The sequence below is a fragment of the Mastigoproctus giganteus genome, chromosome 3 (genome assembly GCF_048544385.1).
Source record: "Mastigoproctus giganteus isolate SK-2022 chromosome 3, ASM4854438v1, whole genome shotgun sequence".
Taxonomy (NCBI): domain Eukaryota; kingdom Metazoa; phylum Arthropoda; class Arachnida; order Uropygi; family Thelyphonidae; genus Mastigoproctus; species Mastigoproctus giganteus.
Genome location: NC_143577.1, coordinates 75,039,901 through 75,063,392, shown reverse-complemented (window position 1 = coordinate 75,063,392; position 23,492 = coordinate 75,039,901). Strand labels below are relative to the sequence as shown.

General features: G+C 37.8%; 1 protein-coding gene across 3 annotated transcripts in view; it reads left to right on the top strand.

Annotated features, from left to right (window-relative positions):
• Window positions 1-246: 246 nt before the first annotated feature.
• The window catches only part of LOC150088086 (nardilysin-like), a 569,173-nt gene continuing 545,927 nt past the window's right edge, over window positions 247-23,492 (top strand). Inside the window, exons 1-2 of one of the 3 annotated variants that reach the window (XM_090370567.1) lie at window positions 247-350; window positions 13,461-13,716. In XM_090370567.1, coding sequence (XP_090226693.1) covers window positions 13,606-13,716 — 111 coding nt within the window. In that variant the 5' untranslated portion in view covers window positions 247-350; window positions 13,461-13,605. Of the gene's footprint in view, window positions 351-700; window positions 1,197-13,460; window positions 13,717-23,492 lie in introns of those variants that run through there. The other 2 variants (XM_090370565.1, XM_090370566.1) reach the window with 2 other exon arrangements.

The following is a 23,492-nucleotide window of genomic DNA, read 5'->3' as shown; positions in this document are numbered from 1 at the left end:
TATGTAGTAACTTTTCTCGAATCTACGGTTACCTCTCGTAATTTCTTTCCATAGGTTTAACTATCTCTTTTGCCTCATTTTCTTTACAGTTTCTTTTTTTATATAATTACACAGATTCCATCAGTCTGAGGTGCTGTTATTATTAGTATTAGCCATATGGTGCAAGGAAGCCTGAGGCTTATGCTGTACCAGCCAAAAAAAAAAAAAAAAAAAATCCAGGGTTACCCTGAGAGAGAGAGAGAGAGAGAGAGTCAGAAGTAGAAGGGAATCACCAAGAAAAAGAAGAATGGTGATATCCAGCTTAGGACCGGGTGTGCCAAGCCCATACTTACCAGATGTGAGCCCCTGGGGTAATATTCACTTTGAGCTGCAGAAATTGCTCTTCTTTGTTTTCCTGCATTATAAAAAATAATTAACTCCCAGTCAATAGAATTGCAAATTTTTGAAACTGATGTGACGTTAGCTAGTATAAATATAAATTTATTTAACTTAATTAATACCAATAAACGATGAAAAAAAAAAAACAAAACAAAACGAAAAAAAAAAAAAAAAAAACAATGTAACTTATGTTTTGAACGCTATTGTATATTTACGGAAAAATCTAATTTGACCTGGGTTTTACAGTGTATCTGTAAAAGGTTGACAATCTAGATTGGATTACATTATTGTTCATGCCTTTTTATTTTGTGTGTGTGTGTGCCTTGGTCCTTATCTGTAATGAATGTGATGTGATTTTGGTAATTAGGAATTACTTGGAAATACCATCTCTAAAAAAATTTACTTTATTGTAAAGTGTAGTATGCCGTAACTTTGTTACTGAGGTGGAATACAAAGAGTAAAGCTGATTAGTCAAAATTAATAATTAAAACTGAGAGAAAGTGAATTGGGAATTCAGCTTTCTAACTCATGAAAATAAAATTAGGTATACAGTAGTGTTTCACTGGCCGAATGTGGATGAGAGGCACTTCTGATTTTACTGTTTGATATCCACTATATCACTTCATCGCATTTTGCATTTTTAAATATATGTTTATCATCTGAAAAAGAGTAGTAGAAAAATATTGGGTCCAGCCAAATTTCATTGAATTCTATAAATAAATAAGGGGATGTCAAGCTATAAGAGTAAAAAAATAAATGTTTCGATGGAGCCAGACGTACCATTTCAATCGCCGAACGACAGACGCCTATATAAGTAAGTATGTATAATTAAGCCTTGGGCAGAACTATTTTAAAATAATAATATCCGTAACAGTTTATATACTTATACTTTAAGATGCAGCGCTGTTAGCTGTTCCACGGTCAAACCATCTTGTCTACCTACGTGATTGGGGGGAGGAAATAAATAAATGCTGTTAGCACGTTTAATGCTCCACAAAATACCTTACTCGCATATGATTGGGGTGCGTGGGTGGGGAGAGGAGTGGTGAAGGCAATTGTGAAAATTTTCATGGGAAATACACATTTTTTAGTTTACTCTGAAACCCTCCCCCCCAGCAAAAATGTTTTATGTTATTAATTAAATAAGACTTCTTTGTTGATTATTTATACTTCCGTTGGAATATTATCAACCCCATAGTTTGAAACATTGTGGTACAAAAATTATGATACAAAAATTAAATATGAGTATTAAATAGTTTTGTAAAATACATATATTCTAAAAAAAAAAAAACATATAATAATATTACATTGATGGCTGGAGTGTTATGAAGTGAAGGTGACCCTTCGGAAAGTCAAGTGAGGCTGTTTCCCTTCCGGGGGGGCTGTGCTGGCTCTTGACCACCCTACACATTTACTTAAAAATGTAAAGCAAATTTTAGTTTTTCTCCATCACCCTCAGACCCACAAGGGCATTAAGAGCCAGCAAGAGCCCTGATGAAAACAGCCTCACTGGGCCATTCTTTTCCCGTAAGAGGCCTGGACTCCAGTTTCAATTCCCCCCCCCCTCTACATTGCCCAGGACCAGGGCACTGAAGTGCCTGTTCCCTCCATCCAGAGAAATAACAAGAAAGCCCGGAGATTAGGCTGTAAACGCAGGGCATGCAGGTGAAATCTGTAGAGGTAGGCCATCTACCCTGTATGGCATTCACCAAATTGTCTGCAGCTAGCTGCACTTGTTTATATAACACCCCTAGGTCCAATACCAAGGTTCTCTTTGGGTTATTTAATTGAGTGGTTCTGAAATGGCAGGTTGTGACCCTTCAAGGTATTGCATGATTTTCACAACGTAAAATTATACTACAGATTATTTAACTTTGGTAATAGGAGAGAGATGGTCAAGAGGCTCGAAAAGGTTCCATGGCTGGAGTGGGGGGGGGTGCAAGATGAAAAAGCCCGAGAACAACCAATTAATCTTAACAGTATAATAGTTTTTATTGCACAGAATAGTATACACAGATTCCTGGAATGAATGCTGAGGATGCAATGCACATAATATGCACTTTGAGAATTTTAATATTTAGTAGGGTGCTAAAACTTCATCTCATGCACACCAGAATCCAGCCTAAAGGTGGCATTGAGATATGTATAGCCATGGCAGCTCTGATGGAGTAGTGCCATATTGCTGCCCTTGTTGGTAGCACAGTGAATATAATCACTGTCCTTTCCACACTGAGTAGAACAGGACCAAGTTCAAATCCTGTTAACACTTTAACTACACGTTGATGCATATGTCCATTGTGGGGTTTTTAATCCACTTGGATGAAAAAAACCACCCAACTTTAAGAACCATTTCCTTCCAATTTGATGGAAGAAAACAGAATATTTTTGTCAAGCAACCCTTACCAGCAGCTGACTAATTAGCTATAAACAGAGGAAAGCTCAAAAATGTCTCTGCCCTCCTCAATCCATATTGACTCAATCACATAATTTTTGAATTTGGTTCATAGAAGTCATAGGTCAAGTCAGCAGTGGTGAAGGTATTAATGACACAAGGAATTTTTGTTTTTTTTTACAACATGGTCAGTTTAGTCTGTCTCAGGTGAGAGGCACATTGTTTTTTCTTCTAGAACAGTGTTTCCCAAACTGGGGTCCATCGACCCCCCCCTAGGGGTCTGTCAACCAGTTCCAGAGGGTCTGCAAAACAGTGGTCGACCATATATATATATATATATTGTATAATTACTATTATTATATAATTACTATTATATAATTAATATATATTGTATATATATATATATATATATATACACATGTATATATATACATGTGTTATATATAAGGATCTGAAAACTTTTTTCGATTTTTGAAAGGGTCCGTAAATCTCAGTAGTTTGGGAACCAGTGTTCTAGAAGATTGGGTTTATCACCCAGCAAATTGACCACAGAATATATGCAATTTACAGACACAATATACTGTTGCTTTGGTACTTAACACACACACACACACACACACACACACACACACATATGCAAGGTTTAATTCAAGAAGCCAAATTACCCAATAGTCACATGTATAGGGGATGTCCAAGGGTGGAAGTCCTACTCCTGTAAGTTGATTTATATAAGCAGTATTATTGAAAACAAAATGAATAAAAAAATAAATAAAATTGCTGTTTTTTTCTTGTTGAAAAGAAATTGAAAAATAGTAATTATACAATAATTTTGTAATTTTGATATCTGATTTAACTCGTCAGTTCAAATGGTTCATATATTGTTCACCTGTGGAAGCTCTGGTTCCTCTTAGCTGTTGCATGTTACTAGTTTATTTACATATAGATTACATTATGTTATAAGGCCATAATCAGTCCACTTAGATGGTGCCTTACTGCCTTATCTCAAAAGCTTGGTGGCTAGTGGATTCCACCCTCCACCCCCCAGGTGATCTTAATCTATCACTGTTCAGGAAAGTGACATTTTTTTAATTACTGTACTAGAGAAGAAGTTATTGCCATAATCACAGTTTTTTCTTACTGTTTTTTTTTTTTTTTTTTTTTTAATATATAAAATTTAATTATTGTACAAAAGCTTGGAAAAATGGTTTTCTAAGCAAATGATAATTGAATGATTTTGGAGTAGATCCTGAATTTATCTTTTATTAAGGGATGACTCCTTACCATTTATTCCAAGATGCTGAATGACCTTTCATCAGGTTTTTGTAAAATTTTAAATTTACAAAAATATTGGCACATGTGAGGAGTGCTTTGATGCTGATGAATATTGTGATTGAAAGATGATTGAGCTAGTGAATGTGAGTTTTCAGATATTATAGTCATGATGGTTTGGAACAAACCAGAGCACAGCAGAACACTGTCCCAGTTAGTCACATGCATTGGTAATGCCATATTTGATTATTAAAAATGAAGTGTTTTACTAATGAGTATTTTTGTTTGTATAATTACCCCTTTTCACTTATGATTATAGTGAAACTTCACATCTGTAAACGCTGTTATATATTTGAAATACCGAACATTATTTTCAGTATTTCAAATATATAACAGTTATTAGAAAAGAATTATTACTAAAAGTAATACTAAAATCAGATTATATAATGCCTGATACCAGATCAAATATATTATTTCAAATATTAAAAAGTTTATTCTTTATTATTTATTAACTTTGTGTGGGGGGACTTCGTCTGGGAATTTGCCTTTTAATTTTTTGGTTGTTCATTCAGCATGCTTCTGTTAATAATGCAGCATGTATACTGTTGAATTATGTGGAATACAGTTAACTTTATAAAATATCAACGACTTGTCCATTCCATGGACTGTAGTATACACTGACTGCATGCCATCTGGCTTATAAAATAATCTGTCATTTTCCCACCCAGTCTTAAGCAGATCCAGTCATAGTTGTGTGATTTGTAGAAACCTAAGCAATCAGTCACCTTTTGTTTTATTCCAGAATGATTTTGTAAGCAGATTATATATGCTTCATGCAGAGAGCATATAAGGAATGATGGGCACAACTTTGACAGGCACAAATAAAAACCAAACCATGGACTGCTTTCTTAGAAGAAATAGATAGAAGGGAAGGAAGCATGTATTGGCCACACACCTATGACCCATCGTTTTCTATGTATAAGGGTTGACTTGCATGTCTTTTGTGGGAATATTGCAAATATGGATGCATTATTCATGTTCATAAAATGTATTCAACTTTTTGACTGCTTTTAACATACTTCAACATAATTTGATAATATAAAGTTTATTTCACAAAAAAACTGAGATTTCTTGGTCCACCATATGAACAAGCATAATTTTGCCTCTGTAGCTAATGTGCTAATGAACATTTATACCAAAAAACCATCTGTATTACATGTTTTAAGAAAAATATGTAGTGACTTGAGCACTTAATTATAAATTATAGTAGTGGTGTTGTTGGGTTAGGTGTATCATATCAGTGACTTAGACCATATTGAGCCATTGTGTATTATTAGTATCAAATGATGAAGGAAACCAAGCTTATTGAGCATCAACCAAAAAACAAATAAAAAAACACCCACTTCCACAACAACAACAACAACAGATGGAAGGTTGTTTCAACAATCAACAACCTGCTGGCTGAGGGCAAATTTCCACACAATCTATCCTGCAGCCATCTTTTCTCAATTTATGCCCCCTTTTGTGTGTAGTCTTAGCAAGAGAAAAAATGGCATCAGTATTGAACTTAATGAGTCCTTTCAAGGCCTTAAACACCTTAGCCAGATCTTCTCACAGGTGCCTGTGAGAAGATCTGACTGACAATACCACAAGCTATCCTCGCAGCCTGTCATGCACTGCTCAGAGAACTTCATATCCGACTTCAGAGTTACATCCAGGTCTTTTTCATTTTCTACTATGATGAGTGTAATACCACAGAGTTGGTATGTTAATCTGGGATTACTGTTGTCCATATGCAGTACTTTGCATTTGTTAAACTTTAACTGCCATTTTTCAGCCCATTGGCCTAATTTTTTAGAACTTGTTACAGTAACTTATCTTGATTACTGTCATTAATCATCCTGTCAACCTTTATATCCTCTGCAGACTTAGACATTAAGCTCAATGTACTTTCTTCAGTATTAAAAATTGAAAACCACAATGGGCCCAGCACTGAATCCTGGGAGGACCCCACTAATAACATTAGATCACGAAGAGCAGTGCCCATTGATAACCACTCTGTCTTCTCCTGCTCAACCATCCTTTTATCCATAGCAGTAACTTTCCCTCAATGCCATGTTGCTCCATTTTGTACAGTGGTCTTTTATGTATGACACTATCAGGAGGGTTCCTGAAATCCAAGTTTACAATATCAAAATTTTTTGCATTCAGTTCCTTAGTCAGTCTCTGCATCATAGGATGTAATCAGGTTTGTCAGACAAACTGTCCCTTAACAGATCCGTGCTGTGATTGCAGTATAATTGCATTCTGTCTAGGTCCCGCATTACTTCATTAACCAGCGACTCCATTATTTTCCCTGGAACAGATGTTAAGCTAACAGGTCTGTAATTACTCATGTCACCTTTTGCTCCCCCTTTGTTAATTGGGGATACATTTCTATTTCTCCAGTCCATAGTGTCCTGCCCTGAATCTAGGGATGTTCTCTTAATTATGGCTAAGGGTTTGTTTACATCCTTTACTGCCTCCCTTAATATAATTGGATAGATTCCAACTGTCTGTACAAGTGTGCATTTATGAGCTGATCTGCATGTTGTGCGAGCTAAAAAAACTCAGAATAACTTGGTGAACTCTTGTTCCCTCTCCTTAACATCACCTGATCATCTGACAAGAGCCTTGATTGAAGAGGATTTTGTCAGTTCCTCCAGTTATTGATGGGAATCGAGTCCAGAACTCTCAGAATGAATGACAAGTGGAACCACTGTACTGTTACAGAGGAATTGTAGTAGTAGAACCTCACTTTAATGGAATGTATATGGATAAGGTTTGTCCATTATCTTTTAAACTTGAAAAAATATATATAGTTGCTAAAGTTGATAGAATAATAATAAAACAGGCCTACGTGCTCTGGATTCATAATGCGAAAATTTATTTTTATTTTGTTACACAGAGCATTAATAAAACTACAATAAATAAATTAGCTTTCGGCTGGGTGGCAGCCTTCATCGGATTAAAATACTTGAATGGCAGTTGGAATAGAGATGCACTGTCAGGATGGTGCGTGAGGCACGTGGTTAATTGTTTGTTGATGTTTGTGGCTGTGACGTATGGTGGTGACGTGGCCAGCGTTTGTCTATGGATAGAATTACTGACTCTGTGATGGGGTTAACTTGACAACCACTGTTCCTGTTCAAAGCAGTGTCCGAGCATTTTATATTTAGCGATTCCAACCAGGTACGCCTCAGGTAATGGTGGGACCTGTCCACAACCACGACATCGCGGTGTGGGTCAATGTCGTGGTGAGTTGTCCAGACATGCTCGGCAATAGCTGAGTGTTCTACAGCTGCCAAACGGATTGCCCTTTTATGTTCTGAGAGACGTTTCTCAAGTCGACGTCCAGTCTCTCCAAAGTAACAGCTCGTGCAGTCACGGCAAGAGATGCGATAGACCAAACCACTCTGTAGAAGGGTGGGGACAGGTGTTTTTATGTTGGAAAGGAGAGAACGCAGTTTCTTGCCTGGGAGTTGGATGCACTTTATCCCATGCGATCTTAGGATTCTACCGATCTGCTGTGACAGGTTGGGGTAGTATGGGATGAATGCCCTCGTGGATGACTCGTCACTGTTGGCGTTGCTGTTGGTCGTCACGTTGTCGCGTGCTTGTAGATCAAGGACGTCGATGGGGTAGCCACACCTCGTAAGGTCTACTTTGACTCTGGTGATCTCTTTGCGTCTTTCATCTGCGGAGCTGGAGTGTGTCCAGGCGCGAGTTAGCAAAGGTTCGGGCAGTTGAAAGGAGGTGGCCCCGTGCGTGTGCTGACTGGAAGTTGGTAAATTGGCCAGCACACATAGGCTTACGATAAACTGTCATCTTCAAGCATGTGTCTTCGCGCCGGACAAGTGTATCTAGGTATGGTATAGAGTTGTTCGACTCCAGCTCAATCGTGAATTTTATGAAGGGCGATAGTGAGTTGAGGTGGGTTAGGAGTCGCTGACCTGAGTCTGTAGGGATGACTACGAACACATCGTCTACATAGCGACACCAAAAGGCGATGTGATCTGGTGCGTGTGTAAACGCACGTCCCTCTAACTCCTCCATCACGATGTTTGCTGTGACCGAGCTGACAGGGGAACCCATGGCTGTGCCATGTATCTGCTGGTAGATGGAGTCATTAAACATGATTGCACCCCCTGTTAAGCACAGTCTGAGGGCGGCGGAAATGTCATCAGGCGTCAGTCTAGTTCTGCCACTAAGGGTTCCATCATTATCCAAGAGTTGTTTTGCACAAGAGATGGCAAGTTCCACTGGGATGGAGGTAAAGAGTGATACGACATCGAACAATGCCATGACTTGATCTTGCGAGATGGATATAGTGCGGATCCTTTCTATGAACTCAACACTGTTGGAGACGGTGTAGGTGGTCTTGCCAACTAGAGGAGAAAGAAGTCTCGAGACAAATTTAGACAGCTCGTAAGTCGGTGATCCACAGCAGGATACAATAGGTCTTAGTGGTGTGCCTTCTTTGTGCACCTTCGGCAGGCCGTAAAACCGTGAGATCTGACACCCGGAGGCACGGAGGTGATTACGGGTTGACTGTGTGATTTTCTCTTGTTTCAGCCAAGTGTTGATGAGGATATTCACCTCTGACTCCCATCGTTCCAAAGCCCTGTTGGGGTTGATGGTTAAGGGTTTGTAGATGGTAGTGTCTCGTAAGAGCAGTAAGGCTTTCGCCATGTAATCAGTGTGGTTCATTACAACCGTACGACGGCCTTTGTCCGCCGGTAGAATGACGATGGATGAATCCCGTTTCAGTGCCTTGAGGGTAGAAATCTGTATACGGCTGAGGTTTGAAGAGACGGGGCGGGCATGGTGTAGAACTGCTGCAGTCTTTAAGCGGATTGCACTGGCTACATCTTCTGGGAGGCGTGATAAGCTTGCTTCCACACCCAAGGCAATGTTGGTGATCGGTTGCGTGCTTTGGAAGAACGGCAAATGTCAAGGGTCAATAAGTTTATTTGTTCTGCAGATAACTGCCTGCTGCTTAGGTTCAATACGAAATCCGTGCAATTTGTGAGAGGGGCATTACGCTGGCGCCGAAATTGATGGGATTCATTAATTAAAGTATTGAACTTATGTTTCTGTCGGGCACAATAACGATCTGATTCTCTGACGGCCTGGTAACATAAAGTATTGATTACCTTGGTGTAAATAGGATCGGGAATCAGAGCCTTAAGGTCGGCAAGTAGGGCTGCTTTGCTCGCTGAAGCACGTTGTATGTCACGATGGAGGCAGCCGATCCATATGCTCAGAGTTCTGAAGCCGAAGTTCCGACAGGCACGTCCCATACGCTCATTAGGAAACAGTTGTTTGTAGCGAAACCCTTTCGGTATAATCCAGTTAGCTTTGCATCTATGTGCAAAGCTAACTGGATTATACCGAAAGGGTTTCGGAACTTCGGCTTCAGAACTCTGAGGATCGGCTGCCTCCATCGTGACCTAAGCAGCAAGCAGTTATCTGCAGAACAAATAAACTTATTGACCCTAAACTTATTGACGAGTCATCCACGAGGGCATTCATCCCATACTACCCCAACCTGTCACAGCAGATCGGTAGAATCCTAAGATCGCATGGGATAAAGTGCATCCAACTCCCAGGCAAGAAACTGCGTTCTCTCCTTTCCAACATAAAAACACCTGTCTCCACCCTTCTACAGAGTGGTTTGGTCTATCGCATCTCTTGCCGTGACCGCACGAGCTGCTACTTTGGAGAGACTGGACGTCGACTCGAGAAACGTGTCTCAGAACATAAAAGGGCGATCCGTTTGGCAGATGTAGAACACTCAGCTATCACCGAGCATGTCTGGACAACCCACCACGACATCGACCCACACCGCGATGTCGTGGTTGTGGACAGGTCCCACCATTACCTGAGGCGTACCTGGTTGGAATCGCTAAATATAAAATGCTCGGACACCGCTTTGAACAGGAACAGTGGTTGTCAAGTTAACCCCATCACAGAGTCAGTAATTCTATCCATAGACAAACGCTGGCCACGTCACCACCATACATCACAGCCACAAACATCAACAAACAATTAACCACGTGCCTCACGCACCATCCTGACAGTGCATCTCTATTCCAACTGCCATTCAAGTATTTTAATCCGATGAAGGCTGCCACCCAGCCGAAAGCTAATTTATTTATTGTAGTTTTATTAATGCTCTGTGTAACAAAATAAAAATAAATTTTTGCAAAGTTGATAGAATGTTATGAAAAAATGCTGTACTGTGAAATAATAAATATATTTTACTGCACTTTCCAGTTGTGTTGTATGGAAAGAGCATATTTTGCCTGGGTATAATAATAGTGGAAACTTTGACCCAATCTTATTCAGTGTCTGAAGATCTCTTAAGTAACCTTTCTTTAGGTTACTTAAGAGCGCTTTAGGCTCCCTGCTGATGTCCACACCCATTGGCAGGATGATGGAAAGTGATGGTGTGGAAAATTCTGGCTTCGTTTCATGAAAATATTTTAACTGATAGTAAATGCCATCAGACTGTGCCCATTATGTCACCAGGCTTGTATAGCTAAGCTCAGTTCAGTGGATGCCGTCTGTTATTTCCGTTAAACTGAGGTCTGTTAAAGTGAGGTTTCACTGTGCTTAGTGTACTTGCCTCCCATTCTGCTTTCCCAGTTCCTGAGATTATCTTGGCGCACTATAGCCTTAGATGCTGATACGCCATAAAAATCCTAATAACCAACCAACCAACCAACCTGAGATTATCTACAGGAGTATAGCTATGAAGAATATTACTTGCTCTGTTAGAATACTTAGAATAGCATTAGTAGAGGCATACAATGCAAGAAAACAAGCTTATGCAGTATCAGCCAAAAAAAACAAACCTGCTCCCATTTCACCCCTCCGTTCATTCCAAATACCTGTCCAGCGCAGCCTTAAATTTTTTTAGGCTATCAACTTCCACAACAAAAGATGGAAGTCTGTTCCACCAAAACTTAATACTTATTAAGAATACTAGCTCTATTAGTTTAGTCCTTTTTTCAAATAGGTAGCCTTGAACTCTGATTGTAATGCACCCAGAGTTCAAGGTTGTGTAGCTGTGAGAGTTCCCCTATTCTTTGAGAGTAAGGACAGTGGATTCATATGCTATAAGCATAATTCCTTATTTTTATATCTGATTGACCCAGAAACAATGTTAATATTATTTGTAAATAAATAACCATAGAAAAAAGAACTACTGAAACTCAGGTTCAAACTGTATTAAATTAGAACTTCATTGTGGTGCTTTTCCAATTATGTTATTTCAGAATTATTTTTATTAAATGGTGGTTATCATTGTCATCATTTTTTTCCACCTGTATTCTTTTTTTTTTGCCTTTGACACAGTTACAAGTAATTACATCTAGAGCAGTGGTTCCCAAACTGTGCTCTGCAGTTCTCAAGGGGTTCACAGACAGTTCCCAGGGGATCCATGGATAATTTCTGTAATGACTACTTTGAATTTTACTGTTTTTTCAAACAAAATCTAAATATTGTTACAGAATGAATGTCACACTTGACATGAGAATTCAGTTGTCTACAATCACTCCCAACTTTAAAGGAATTTGTTAGACGAAAAAACAACACCATTATTCACACTAGTAGCTTATGAAGTATGATTGATTGTATACTCAAATAGTACAGTTTATTATTCAGTTATTTTTTGTGTCAATCTGAAAAAGATAGATTGTAAACATATAATAAATCAGTTCTGAGATATAAATTTTTAATTTTGGATACCTATTGTCCGGACACCCCATATTTAAGTGAACTAGGATATGAGGATCCGTGGTTATTTTTTGTAGCCAAAAGGGGTTCGTGAGCAAAAACGTTTGAGAAACACTGATCTAGAGTATTCCAATAAATGTTTTCAGTCTACAGCTTGAGCTTTTAGGTGAATTATAACTCATAAAATTGGTTAAGGAATGTGACAAAATTTACAGGAAAGACATACAAAGATTGTTCTTCATTACAAACATGGCACTGCCTAATTTAATCCCATCCTGTGTATGGCTTTTTTTGTCTGCAAAGAAGTATACATGTTGTGTTGTGCTGAAGAGATACCCGATCAATAAAAGAACTATGAAAGCATAATATGATTGTCTGCTCAACACTTAAAAAAGAGAAATAAAGGACACTAGATATGAACTTGCTAGTCTACATTTCTTGATGTGACAGAGTTTTAATAACAACTTAATAGACTTTAACAAGTATTTTAACTAGAAACAAGGTGCTCCAACAAATAACTTAATATAAATTTATAGAGTGAGATTATTTAGTGAATTTGCATCATTACTACATAGTTGAATATTTTAGACAAACTGAAGTGTGTACGTTGGCATTATAATTGTTATATCTCATATTGTGAAATCCTTCACAACAAGTTGCACTCCTCATACTTCAAATAAGTAACACTTCCCCATTAGAGAAGACTGCTATAACTTATTTTCAGTTCAGTACCACCACTCCCACTCAGAATGCACTGTTTCAAAGCTATTTGGCTTCTCATAGTGAGTGTGTAGGTACCCAGAGTATAAGGGTTGGCTTCTCATTAGTGAGTAAGTAGGTACCCAGAGGTAAGGGTTGACAATCCAGTTGTGACCTACTTACAGAATATGAGATATGCCAAAAGGTGTGCTTCTTAGACATAATATTTTAGAGCAGAAAGCCTCAAACTGTGCCACAGTAATGATGCCAACGTACAAACTTTGGTTTGTATAAAAAAATCAACTATGTAGTAATGATGCAAATGCACTAAGTAATGTTGAAGTTTGAATTTTACATAGTTTGAGGCTTTCTTGCCCCAAAATATTATTAGTCTAAATTTATAGTAAACCAAATGGTCCATACTTGTCACTGCAATAAGAGATTACTGTGATCTTTCTCTCTCTCTCTCTCTCGGTCCAGTTGTTTTGAATAAATTTGAAATAATGTGCAAAAATTTCTTAGAAATTTGTTAAATTGTTATAATAATTTCTTCTTATCAAGAAATACAGGATAGTGTTTTTGTGTCTGGTGATTTTTTTTTATAGAGTGAGATTGATTAAGTTTGTAAGTTGCAAAGTTTATAAATCAAGAAATAAGCATTAATTTCTACACAAAGGTTGTTTTAAAAGGTTTCAATAAAGTGAAAATGAGATTTCTTTCCTTCTTCGCAACACAAAATGGGAAGAAAAAGGATATTTACCGACTAGATAAAGAAAATTAGCTAATATATATTCACTGATGGGCATTATTTTTATGTAGACATTTAAGAATACAGTTATGTCATAGTTTGATTACTTATAGCCATTTGATATTAGAGTGTTTTTTACATTCCAGTATATTAAATTACAGGAAACTAATATGCTATGTTATTTCTTTTTAGAATCATCAAATTAGAGAGTGGTCTTACAGCTCTGTTGATATCTGATACTGAATGTTTAGAAGATGCTAGCCCACTTAATACTTATAAGGGTAGCAGCAGTGATAGAAGTGACAGTGGACATGCAAGTGACAATAATGATGAAGAAATGGAAGCTGAGGAGGATGAGGAAGAATCAGCATCCTCATCATCAGATGAGAATGATGAAGTCATTACTGATGAGAAAAATATGCTCATGAAAAAGAAAAGGGAAAAAATGGTAACCTTTTCTAAAAGAATGAATTAAAAATATACTTGTTAATTTATTTGTATGTTTGTTATTTTTTTTACATCTTTTCTAAAATCGTAATCAGGTATTAATAAGGAAGGGTGGCTATATCGATAAATGTTTAATTAGTTTTGTATTTTCCTGGATTATATTTATTGGGGAAAATCAAGTTCTCATAGGAATGCACAGAGCAGTTTCCAGACCATTGCATCAGTTATATATGTTAACTGTTAGTAGAAACAGGGGATTTCATTATATAAAGCATTGCTAGATTATATTTTGAGCATTGAATACAGGTTGTGGTTTAGTGGAATGGGTATAAAGAAGAGTAACATGACTGGTAATATTTTGGCATAAAAAGCACAAAAAAGTTTTTTTTTTTTTTTATAGAGTGAGATTGATCAAGTTTGTAAGTTGCAAAGTTTATAAATCAAGAAATAAGCATTGATTTCTACACAAAGGTTGTTTTAAAAGATTTCAATAAAGTGAAAATGAGATTTCTTTCCTTCTTCGGCAACACAAAATGGGAAGAAAAAGGATATTTACAGACTAGATAAAGAAAATTGTCTAATATATATTCACTGATGGGCATTATTTTTATGTAGACATTAAAATGAGGATGAAATAATACTTCTACACATTGAAAGATGAATTTACTGACATTGAGTGTTGATTATCGAAATTACTCTTGTATATAATTTGTCTGAAATCTTACCTTTGAGTGTTGCATCATAAAGGCAAATAAACCTATTGTTCAAAAGGTCTTTTAACAAGTTTATGAGCAATCAAGTTAAGGCTACTGTATCTGAGTGGTCAAATATGAGGGTACAGAAAAACAAACACTTTGAGTGACTGTGGTTCAAGCCTGCGTGACTACTAAATACAGTGATGTTCATTGTATCTTTTTGTCTTTTGAGTCCCTCTAACCTTATGTGGTCTTGCCAGAGTATAAACATAAAATTTGTTTATTTACTTAATTCATTATTTATTTAATGAACAGTTTTGGCTGTTTTACTAGTTTTGTGCAATAGTTTGCAGTGAGCATTTTAACCAGTTTAGTACATTTTATGCAATGTGTTGTGTGTATCAATGAATATGTTGATAGAGGATCAAATTTTAAAAAATATATTTTTCTGAAAAAAAAAAAAAAAAAAATTGAGAATTAAGAATAAAGTTCAGGATTAAATAAGTTAACCACCGAACACACTGAAATACAGTTATTTTAAATATAAATTATGCAAATAATTTATGAATATCTCTGAAAAAGTATTTACAGTAATAAGCAAACTTCCTGGTAAATGCTAAAAATATGATTTATTTGTTTTACTGCAGAGGAAATACTTCACTGTGTTGGTTTTAAAATATTATTAAACTGAATTAACAATTAACATTTAAATTTAGCTTTACAGTTTTTAAATTTGAAAGTTAGAGATACCACACATTTCATTCCTTTTTATGTGTCTTCTTCTTCTTCTTCACTGGATTCAGAATTAAAATATGTTTTGCTCACATTATAGGTGCCTCCGTAGCCAGGTGGGCAGGAGCAGCAGTGTGTAGCACATGCTTCTTAATTAGACCGAGGTTCGAGCCCGTGACCACCAAGCCGACCGGGCTAGCCGAGTGGGTAAAGTACCTGCCCGGCAACCCAAAGGTCGTGGGTTCGATTCCCGCCTCGGGCTTGGATCAAAGTACTGCAAAAAAACCTTGGGAGGTGCAATATGGCCACAGAAGCCGATGCGCCAACAACTACCAAATCAAAAAAAAAAAAAAAAAAAAAACCCGTGACCACCAAATACGGAGGATGCGGAAAGGTCAGGGAATGACCACTGCATATCCCCGGAGCAATATGGCCCTAGTTGCTAATGCTCCTAAAATCCAAATAACAACAACAAGAAGCTTACATTACAAAAAAAAAAAAAAAAAAAAACTGTTAATTTACAAACAATTTTAACATCTCATTAGAATTATATGTTATAAAGGAAGATTACTACATACACTTTTCAACCATTATATAACAAAAAATGAAGGGGTTGGGATTTCTGAGTTACAAAATGTTGGCTGGGACAAGGGGTTGGGATTTCTGAGTTACAAATCTCAATCCTTTATTCACTTCATTTGTGGTAGTGTTTTTGTTGTCATTCTGGCATTTGAACAATGCTAAATGCTGATTGGCAGCTTGGAAGCTTGTTGTGTGGAAGTTACTTGCAGTTTACTGATCATTACAGATTAGCTGCTTTTGTTGAAACAGATCTTGTTGATCTGCTGAGATGTTTTACTGTCCCCAGCTATGATGTTATGAGGAATCGTCTTCTTTTGATCATTTATCCTCACCATGTAAATTAAAAGTTTGTTTCATCTGTTCAAAGATTCCTTTCTAGCCTTGACTTTCTTTTCAAATGATCCCTATCAACAAAAGGCTTGAACTTCTTGAACTTGAACATCAGCACTTATGGTACCTAGAATGTACCAGTTTCCCATTTGATTTCTCCTTTTTGTGTATGCTTGTAGACATTATGTGGTGCGTTTTTATCCATATAGTTTTTATTTAGATTGTCTGTCTTTGATTTGAGTTGACTCAAGCCTGCTTGGATGGGATTTTGTTGGCCTCAGTTGTCCCCCCCCCTCCAATATGGTTGGGTGGGATTGTCTGTTCTGCATATGTGTGTATACAAGTGAGACCATTGATGACCTTATTTTTCTGGGGTAGGATTTTGATGGCTTTGGTGATGTCTGTGATTGATCAGGGCTACTGTTTGGTTTTGGAAATCCATGACAGCTTAGTCATGTTACGTTGCTGTTTACCACTTGTTTAGAGAGTTTGGATTTGAGTGCTGTTAACAGCTGGAAAAATTTCCAAAGTCCTCTTCAATCAAGGCTGTAGTTTGCCAATTTCAGGTAGAGGGAGTAAGTCCACTCCATGAGTTATTTTGCATCATACAAAGTGTGGCAACAAAATTATGGTGCTGTCATGGTCATGTTTGGTGAGTTTGAAAATAAGTGAAGTGGTATGTTGTAATTCAAACTTTATTCAACAGATGGTAGTATAGAGATTGTCCAGTAGGCTGACAGGTTGCAAGTAACAACCAGTTTTGTTAGTAGTATTAATGTTCCATGTCATCATTTTGCAAAATTTGGTAGTTGTTAGTTGCTCCATCATGTCACAATGGAGCAACTAATGAATATCAAATTTTGCTTTAGAGTAGGAAAATCTGCAGCAGAAATGTCTGAAATTTTAAAAACTGTTTATGGTGGTGTGAAACGTTAAGAGGTGGGCATCTGTTAACCTCTCAAAATGAGTACAGAGCTGCAAAAGTTCAGGAAATTGTGGCAAGTGATTGTTGCTTGATCCTCAGATGATGGCTGATGAGTTGGACAAATCATCTCCTGTGAATAAGGAGATGATTTGTCAAATTTTGCATGAAAATTTGTGCTGCACAGCGCACAGTTGAGCAGAAGCAATTATGAATGTCATCATGCAAAGGCTTCATCCAGACTTGTCAAGACAGTCCTCATTTCCTCAACACTGTTGTCACTGAAGATGAGTATTAGGTGTTTCAGTATGAACCTGAGACAAAGCATCAGGGCATGCAGTGGACTTCAAAATCATCACCAAGACACAAAAAATTTCATTTACAGAAGTCCAGGATCAACATGATGCTGATCATGTTTTTTGACAAATGGGGTGTTTGTTTGTTTGTTTTTAGGAGCATTAGCAGCTAAGGCCATATTGCTCAGGGGATATGCGGTGATCATTCCCTGACCTTTCCGCATCCTCCGTATTTGGTGGTCACGGGCTCGAACTCTGGTCTAATCAAGCGTGTGCTATGCACTGCTGCTCCTGACCACCTGGCTACAGAGGCGCCTACAAATGGGGTGTGATTCACAAGGAATTTGTACCTGAAGGGGAGAGAGTCAATGCTGCATTCTGCATACAGGTTGCTTCAAAGACTATTGAAATACATTTCCTGGTTGAGGCCCAAATTTTGAGAGAAAGGCAGCTGGTTCTTGTTGCACGACAATACTCCACTCATTACACACATGTTGTGAAGATATTTCTGATGAAACGTGGCATTATAAATTCAACCATCCACTCTACTCTTCTGATATAGCACCAATGGACTTCCACTTTCTCAAGGTGGAAACTGCCCTCAAAGGAAAGAGATTTTAGGATGTTGAGGACATAATGAAAAATGTCATCACCGAACTGAACATCATTTCATTGGATGCCTTTGCTGACTCTTTTCAGAAACTTTTAGGATGGTGTAATAAGTGTATTCAGTCAGGTGGTGATTACTTTGAATAAAAATAAAGCCATATTTGAGCTCCTTCACTTTGTGTTCTTTTTTATTTTACCAGTTTGAGAACTTTGTTGCCAAAGCATCATAGAGACAAAGCATCAAGGCTTGCAGTGGACTTCAAAATCATCACCAAGACCCAAAAAGTTTCATTTACAGAAGTCACGATCAACACGATGCTGATCATGTTTTTTGTCAAATTGGGTGTGATTCACAAGGAATTTGTACCTGAAGGGGAGAGAATCAGTGCTGCATTCTACATACAGGTGCTTCAAAGACTATTGAAATACCGGCAATTATAAAATTAGTTTCCCTATTCAGAAGACCTTAGTGTCAAAATGGTTAGAGTTAGCTCAGTGAAAATCGGTTGGTATGTCATTTAGAGTATGGGGAAGCGACTTGTAGAAAAAAAAAAAAAATGGGCAAAGGTAAAGAAAGCCTGCACAAGCACGATGAGAAACGTCAGATAACTTATGCGGAAAAATAGTTTCCCGATACGGCACTCTAGCGCTGCTCACTCGGTAAACAGACGGTAGGTGTTATCGGTCTGGAGCAAAGTCGAGAACAATATATTGATTGACAGGTAGGCGTGGCAAACCTTGTGCTGATTGGTGCGCGAACACAACACACGATAACATCGGTTTAGTATCACTTTAGCAGCACTAATGGTAACTTGTCCTAATCGCACATGCCCTATTCTTTTTTTCACCATTACGAAATACTGTAATGGTGAAAAAAGGTCAGGTTACCTCCACTTGAATCCCATGGGAGCTTGAACCCCCTCCTGAAATGGAGGGGGTAACCTAACCTTTTTTCTTTAGAATCATGGGTGGACTAGCACATAAATTGTTTATTAACAAAATATTAATTTTTTATTACTGTATTTTATTTTTAAAGACACTCATGCAGATACACACGTATCGTAACGTCAGTCAACACTTCAATAGCTATTCAGTATATATATATATATATATATATTCTTTATATATATATATTCTTTATATATATACAAAGGGTACTAGGAAAGTTTTGCAATACAGCTTTGTTTATTTAATTTTTTCAAAGTAATTTCCTCTACATTCAATACCTCTCCATCCTCCGAAACCAATCTTTAAACCAGTTCTGCCAAGTTTCACTAGGGAGTAAAGCACACTCGTTGTCCCAAGCCCGTAGAAGGTCCTCATCACTGGAAAACCGCCTCCCTTTTAGCTTCATTTTCACATTCGGGAACAGTGCAAAGTCGCAGGGAGCAAGGTCTGGACTGTAGGGAGGGTGCTCGAGAAGTTTCAGTCCTGTCGTGGTCAAATATTCGGTGCAGGCTTTGGCGCGGTGAGCTGCAGCATTATCGTGATGGAGGTACCAGGTGTCCATTCTTGACTTTGGCCGCAGGTTCTTCATAGATCCAATGACTTTAGGCAGGCATTGTTCAGTATACCACTTAGCTGTGATGACTGTCTTCTGCGTGTCCAAAACGACACGTTCCACAATTCCACTCGATTTGAAAAATACAGCTATCATTTTCTTCTTTACAGATCGGGATTTTCTGACAATTACGGGTGTGTCGTCATCATCAAAGACCCAAACTTTGTTTTGAGCCTTGGTCGGCAGATCGTAATAGTACAGCCAAGTCTCGTCACCTGTCACGATGTTGTTCACATACCGAGATTGTCCCTTATCAAACTTTTTTAACATCTCCCGGCACCAAGTCACACGTCGTGTCATCTGCTCTTCAGTCAGTTGATGCGGCACCCAGAGAGAACAAAGTTTCTTCACGTGCAAATGATCTTGCAGAATCGAACGAATTGCTGGTGCATTTAGGCCCAAAGTATCCTCTATCTGTTGGTAGGTCACTCGCCTGTTTTCGTCAAGCATTTTCCTCACAGCAGTAACGTTTTCCTCCGTAACTGACGTTCGTGGCCTTCCCGGCCTCTCAGAATCCTCCAGAGTGAAATTTCCCCTTTGGAATTCTCTATACCACCTGAATATCGTTGTACGATGTGGACAATCATCATCTAGTGCAAGAGTCATTTCTTCTAAGCACTGGTCTATGGTTAAACCACGCACGAAATTATACCGCAAAACTGTCCTTATCTCATTTCGTGACCACGATGCCATCGCAAGCACTTTACACTCTCACTACTAATGAATAACTGAGCCCATTGACTTGGCGCGGGGGCTACTATGCACGTATGAACATGTCTCAACATGCAGCAACAAGCAGCTTCCTGTGATTCATTGTTGTGTCATATTGCAAAACTTTCCTAGTACCCTTTGTATATATATAAAGAATCTATTATTTCCCAACCTAACATTTACGTTTAGGTCTCGAAATACAAGAAAACCTTTTCTTTTATTTCCTAACCTACCATTTAAGCTCAGATTATGAAATACAACGAAAAACAAAGAAACCTTTTTCTTTTTTCGTGACCAAACCTAAATCAACAATACAGTAAAAACACTCATCAACTCCAAAAATCTGCTTTTAATAATGAGAAAAAAAAACACAATGAAGAACATAAAAATGAACAGAACAAAACTTTCTCAGAAAAAAAATTCATGAGTACAAATCATACAGTTGGACCTGAATAGCTATTTGCAATTTGAATAACAATATTGTGAAAAGTATCTTCATGACTTTTCCCATAAATTTGATGTTACATATATTCATTGATGTGACCCATCAACATATGTTTACAGCTGCCATTTACTCTTTTAGTTACACTTTTTAGTTTCTTCCACTGGGCTTCGATATTATTCGTATGTGCTCCTGTATGTGGATCTACAAAATGTTCCTTGTGTTTCACCATTAAATGTTTGTAATTCTTTTTTTCTAAAGCCGTAATACAGCTATATGCACGGCATTCATCTGTTATGATGGTAGTATTTTTCTTCACTACTTTTCTAGGTGCCTCCGTAGCCAGGTGGGAAGGAGCATGGGAAGGAGTCAGGGAATGACCACCGCATATCCCGGAGCAATATGGCCTTAGTTGCTAATGATCCTAAAAAAAAAAACCAAATAACAACAAACAATAACACTACTTTTCTAATAATGCGCAAAAGGGTTTTTGCTTTCCGATTTTTCTTCAATTTCATGAAGACGAATTTAGATTCTCTTTCGAATATACCAAACACCCATTTCTTCTTAGCAGTTAAAATTCATCCTCTGTGATGTTTTGGTTTTACCAGTACAGTTTCGTCTGCTTTTACAATTTTCCCCGATCCACCCAACTTAATGGGTTTTTTTGTCAACTGCAATTTTCAAATATCTCTTAGTTTCTTATAAAACTTAATTGCTGTCACTTTCGAAATCTCCAGATGGAATGCTGTCGTAGTTACTGGCGTGCACGTTGACCAAAAGTATATAATGTACATTATCTTTTTCAATGAAAGTTTTGTATTTTCCATAAAACTATGTTTCAATAAAGAAACTCGTGAAGAACATTTTTTACAACATCACAACTTTCCACATGACTCTGTTCGTGATTCAATTAGTTGAAAATAATCATTGCACTTAAAACAGTACAATTTCGGTCTTATCAATTTAGTTTTCATCAAAAAATCAAGCAACGTTTTATTTTCCTTACAAATTTCTTCCATCTTTAAAAGATTCATCGCTACTATTATCTGTTTACCGTTCATTACAAAACTATTATGAACCGTTTTTAATGGTGAATACACATCATAATGTCAACTAATGACTACGCAGTAGCTTGTCATCTGTTGTGTCCACCACCAATCATTTCATCATTTGCCACACCTACCTGTCAATCAATATATCCTTCTCGATTTCTGCTTCAGACCGATAACACCTAGCGTCTGTTTACCGAGCGAGTAGTGCTAGAGTCCAGTGTCGGGAAACTAATTTTCCGCGTAAGTTATCAGACGTTTCTCGTCGTTCTCATGCAGGCTTTCTTTACTTTAGCCAAAAAATGAGTTCAAATTTCTGCCACCATGGCAAAAACAGCGCTGCACATATGTAAAAGTTGTCATTTACTTCAAAACATACTGCTTACACAAATGACATCCTGTTAGATAAAAGCAGAAAGGCCAACGGCACCTTCAATAACCATTATGGCTCTTACCAAAAAGGAACATGCTCTTTTAGAAAACTGTTCTGCCAGAATAATAGTAACGCTAACGCAGCACTATGTGAATATCGGAAAATTAAAGGTTTGCATAAAGGACCTTCAATGTTAATGGGGCTTCAAAAACTAATAAAGAAATTTGCATCGACTGGGGAGTTAGGTGTAATTCCAGGCAGGGGACGACCATGTATCAGAACAGAGGTAGTGGATGAAGTGGCAGTTGCAATGGCCTGCAGGTCAGAATGCGAAACACTACCAGTCAGTAGTGCCAGAGGTGTGTCAAGAGACTTGAACCTTTCTTGGTCAACTGTACGTAAAGTGCTTCGAATAATTTTGCGCTTGTTCCCAGTACAAGATTCACGTAGTGCAAGAACTAAAGTCTTGTGATCGGCAACAATGAATCGACTTTGCATTACGATTTCTGGCTCATATGAAACGATGATACATCAGATCGAATGATCTTAAGGTCTGATGAAACACATTTCACCCTTGATGAGGCTGTAAAAACACAAAACTGCCAAATATGTGGAACTTCTCGTCAATCTGCTGTGCATGAAAGTACACTATAAAGTCCATACGTTACAGTATGGTGTGAATTCACAGCAGAGTTTATAATCAGACCATTTTTCTTTGATGAGTCTACATCTCATTGCTCCGTAAGGTGTACAGTAACTAGTGCACAGTACTGCACTATTCTAAGAGATCACGTTATTCCCGCTCTGCAAGAAAGGCAATGCTTGGAGACTGTAGTGTTCATGCAAGGTGGTGCCCCTCCCCACATTGGTCAACTGCTCCTTTCAACATTCAGAAATGATCACATCATTTCTAGAGACTTTCCGCAGTTCTGGCCAGCCTGATCGCCAGATCTCACTCCCTGTGATTTCTGGCTATGGGGGATACCTGAAAGACAGAGTTTACTGTGGCGCCATACAGATGCTTGTCGATTTGAAAGAAAGCATTAAACAGCATGTAGCCAACATCCCCAATGTGATGCTACACAAAACTGTCGCACGCAGTCCTCTGTTTTCAGAATGTCATCCCAAGTGAAGGAAAGCACATAGAACAATATCTGTAGATTTCTAAGTTCTGATATTAAAATCTAATCCTAAGTATTCCATCTCATGTTTACAGTGCCAATAAAAACACTCCCCTGGTGGCGGAAAGTTGAACTAATTTTTTTTTCTTCTATTAATCACTTCCCTATACCCTAAATGACATACCCACCGATTTTCACAGTGCTATCTCTAACCGTTTTGACACTAGGGTCTCCTTAATAGGGAAACTTATTTTATAACCACCTGGTACATTTCCTGGTTGAGGCTGCAATTTTGAGAAAAGGCAGCTGGTTCTTGTTGCTCGACAATACTCCACTCATTACATACATGTT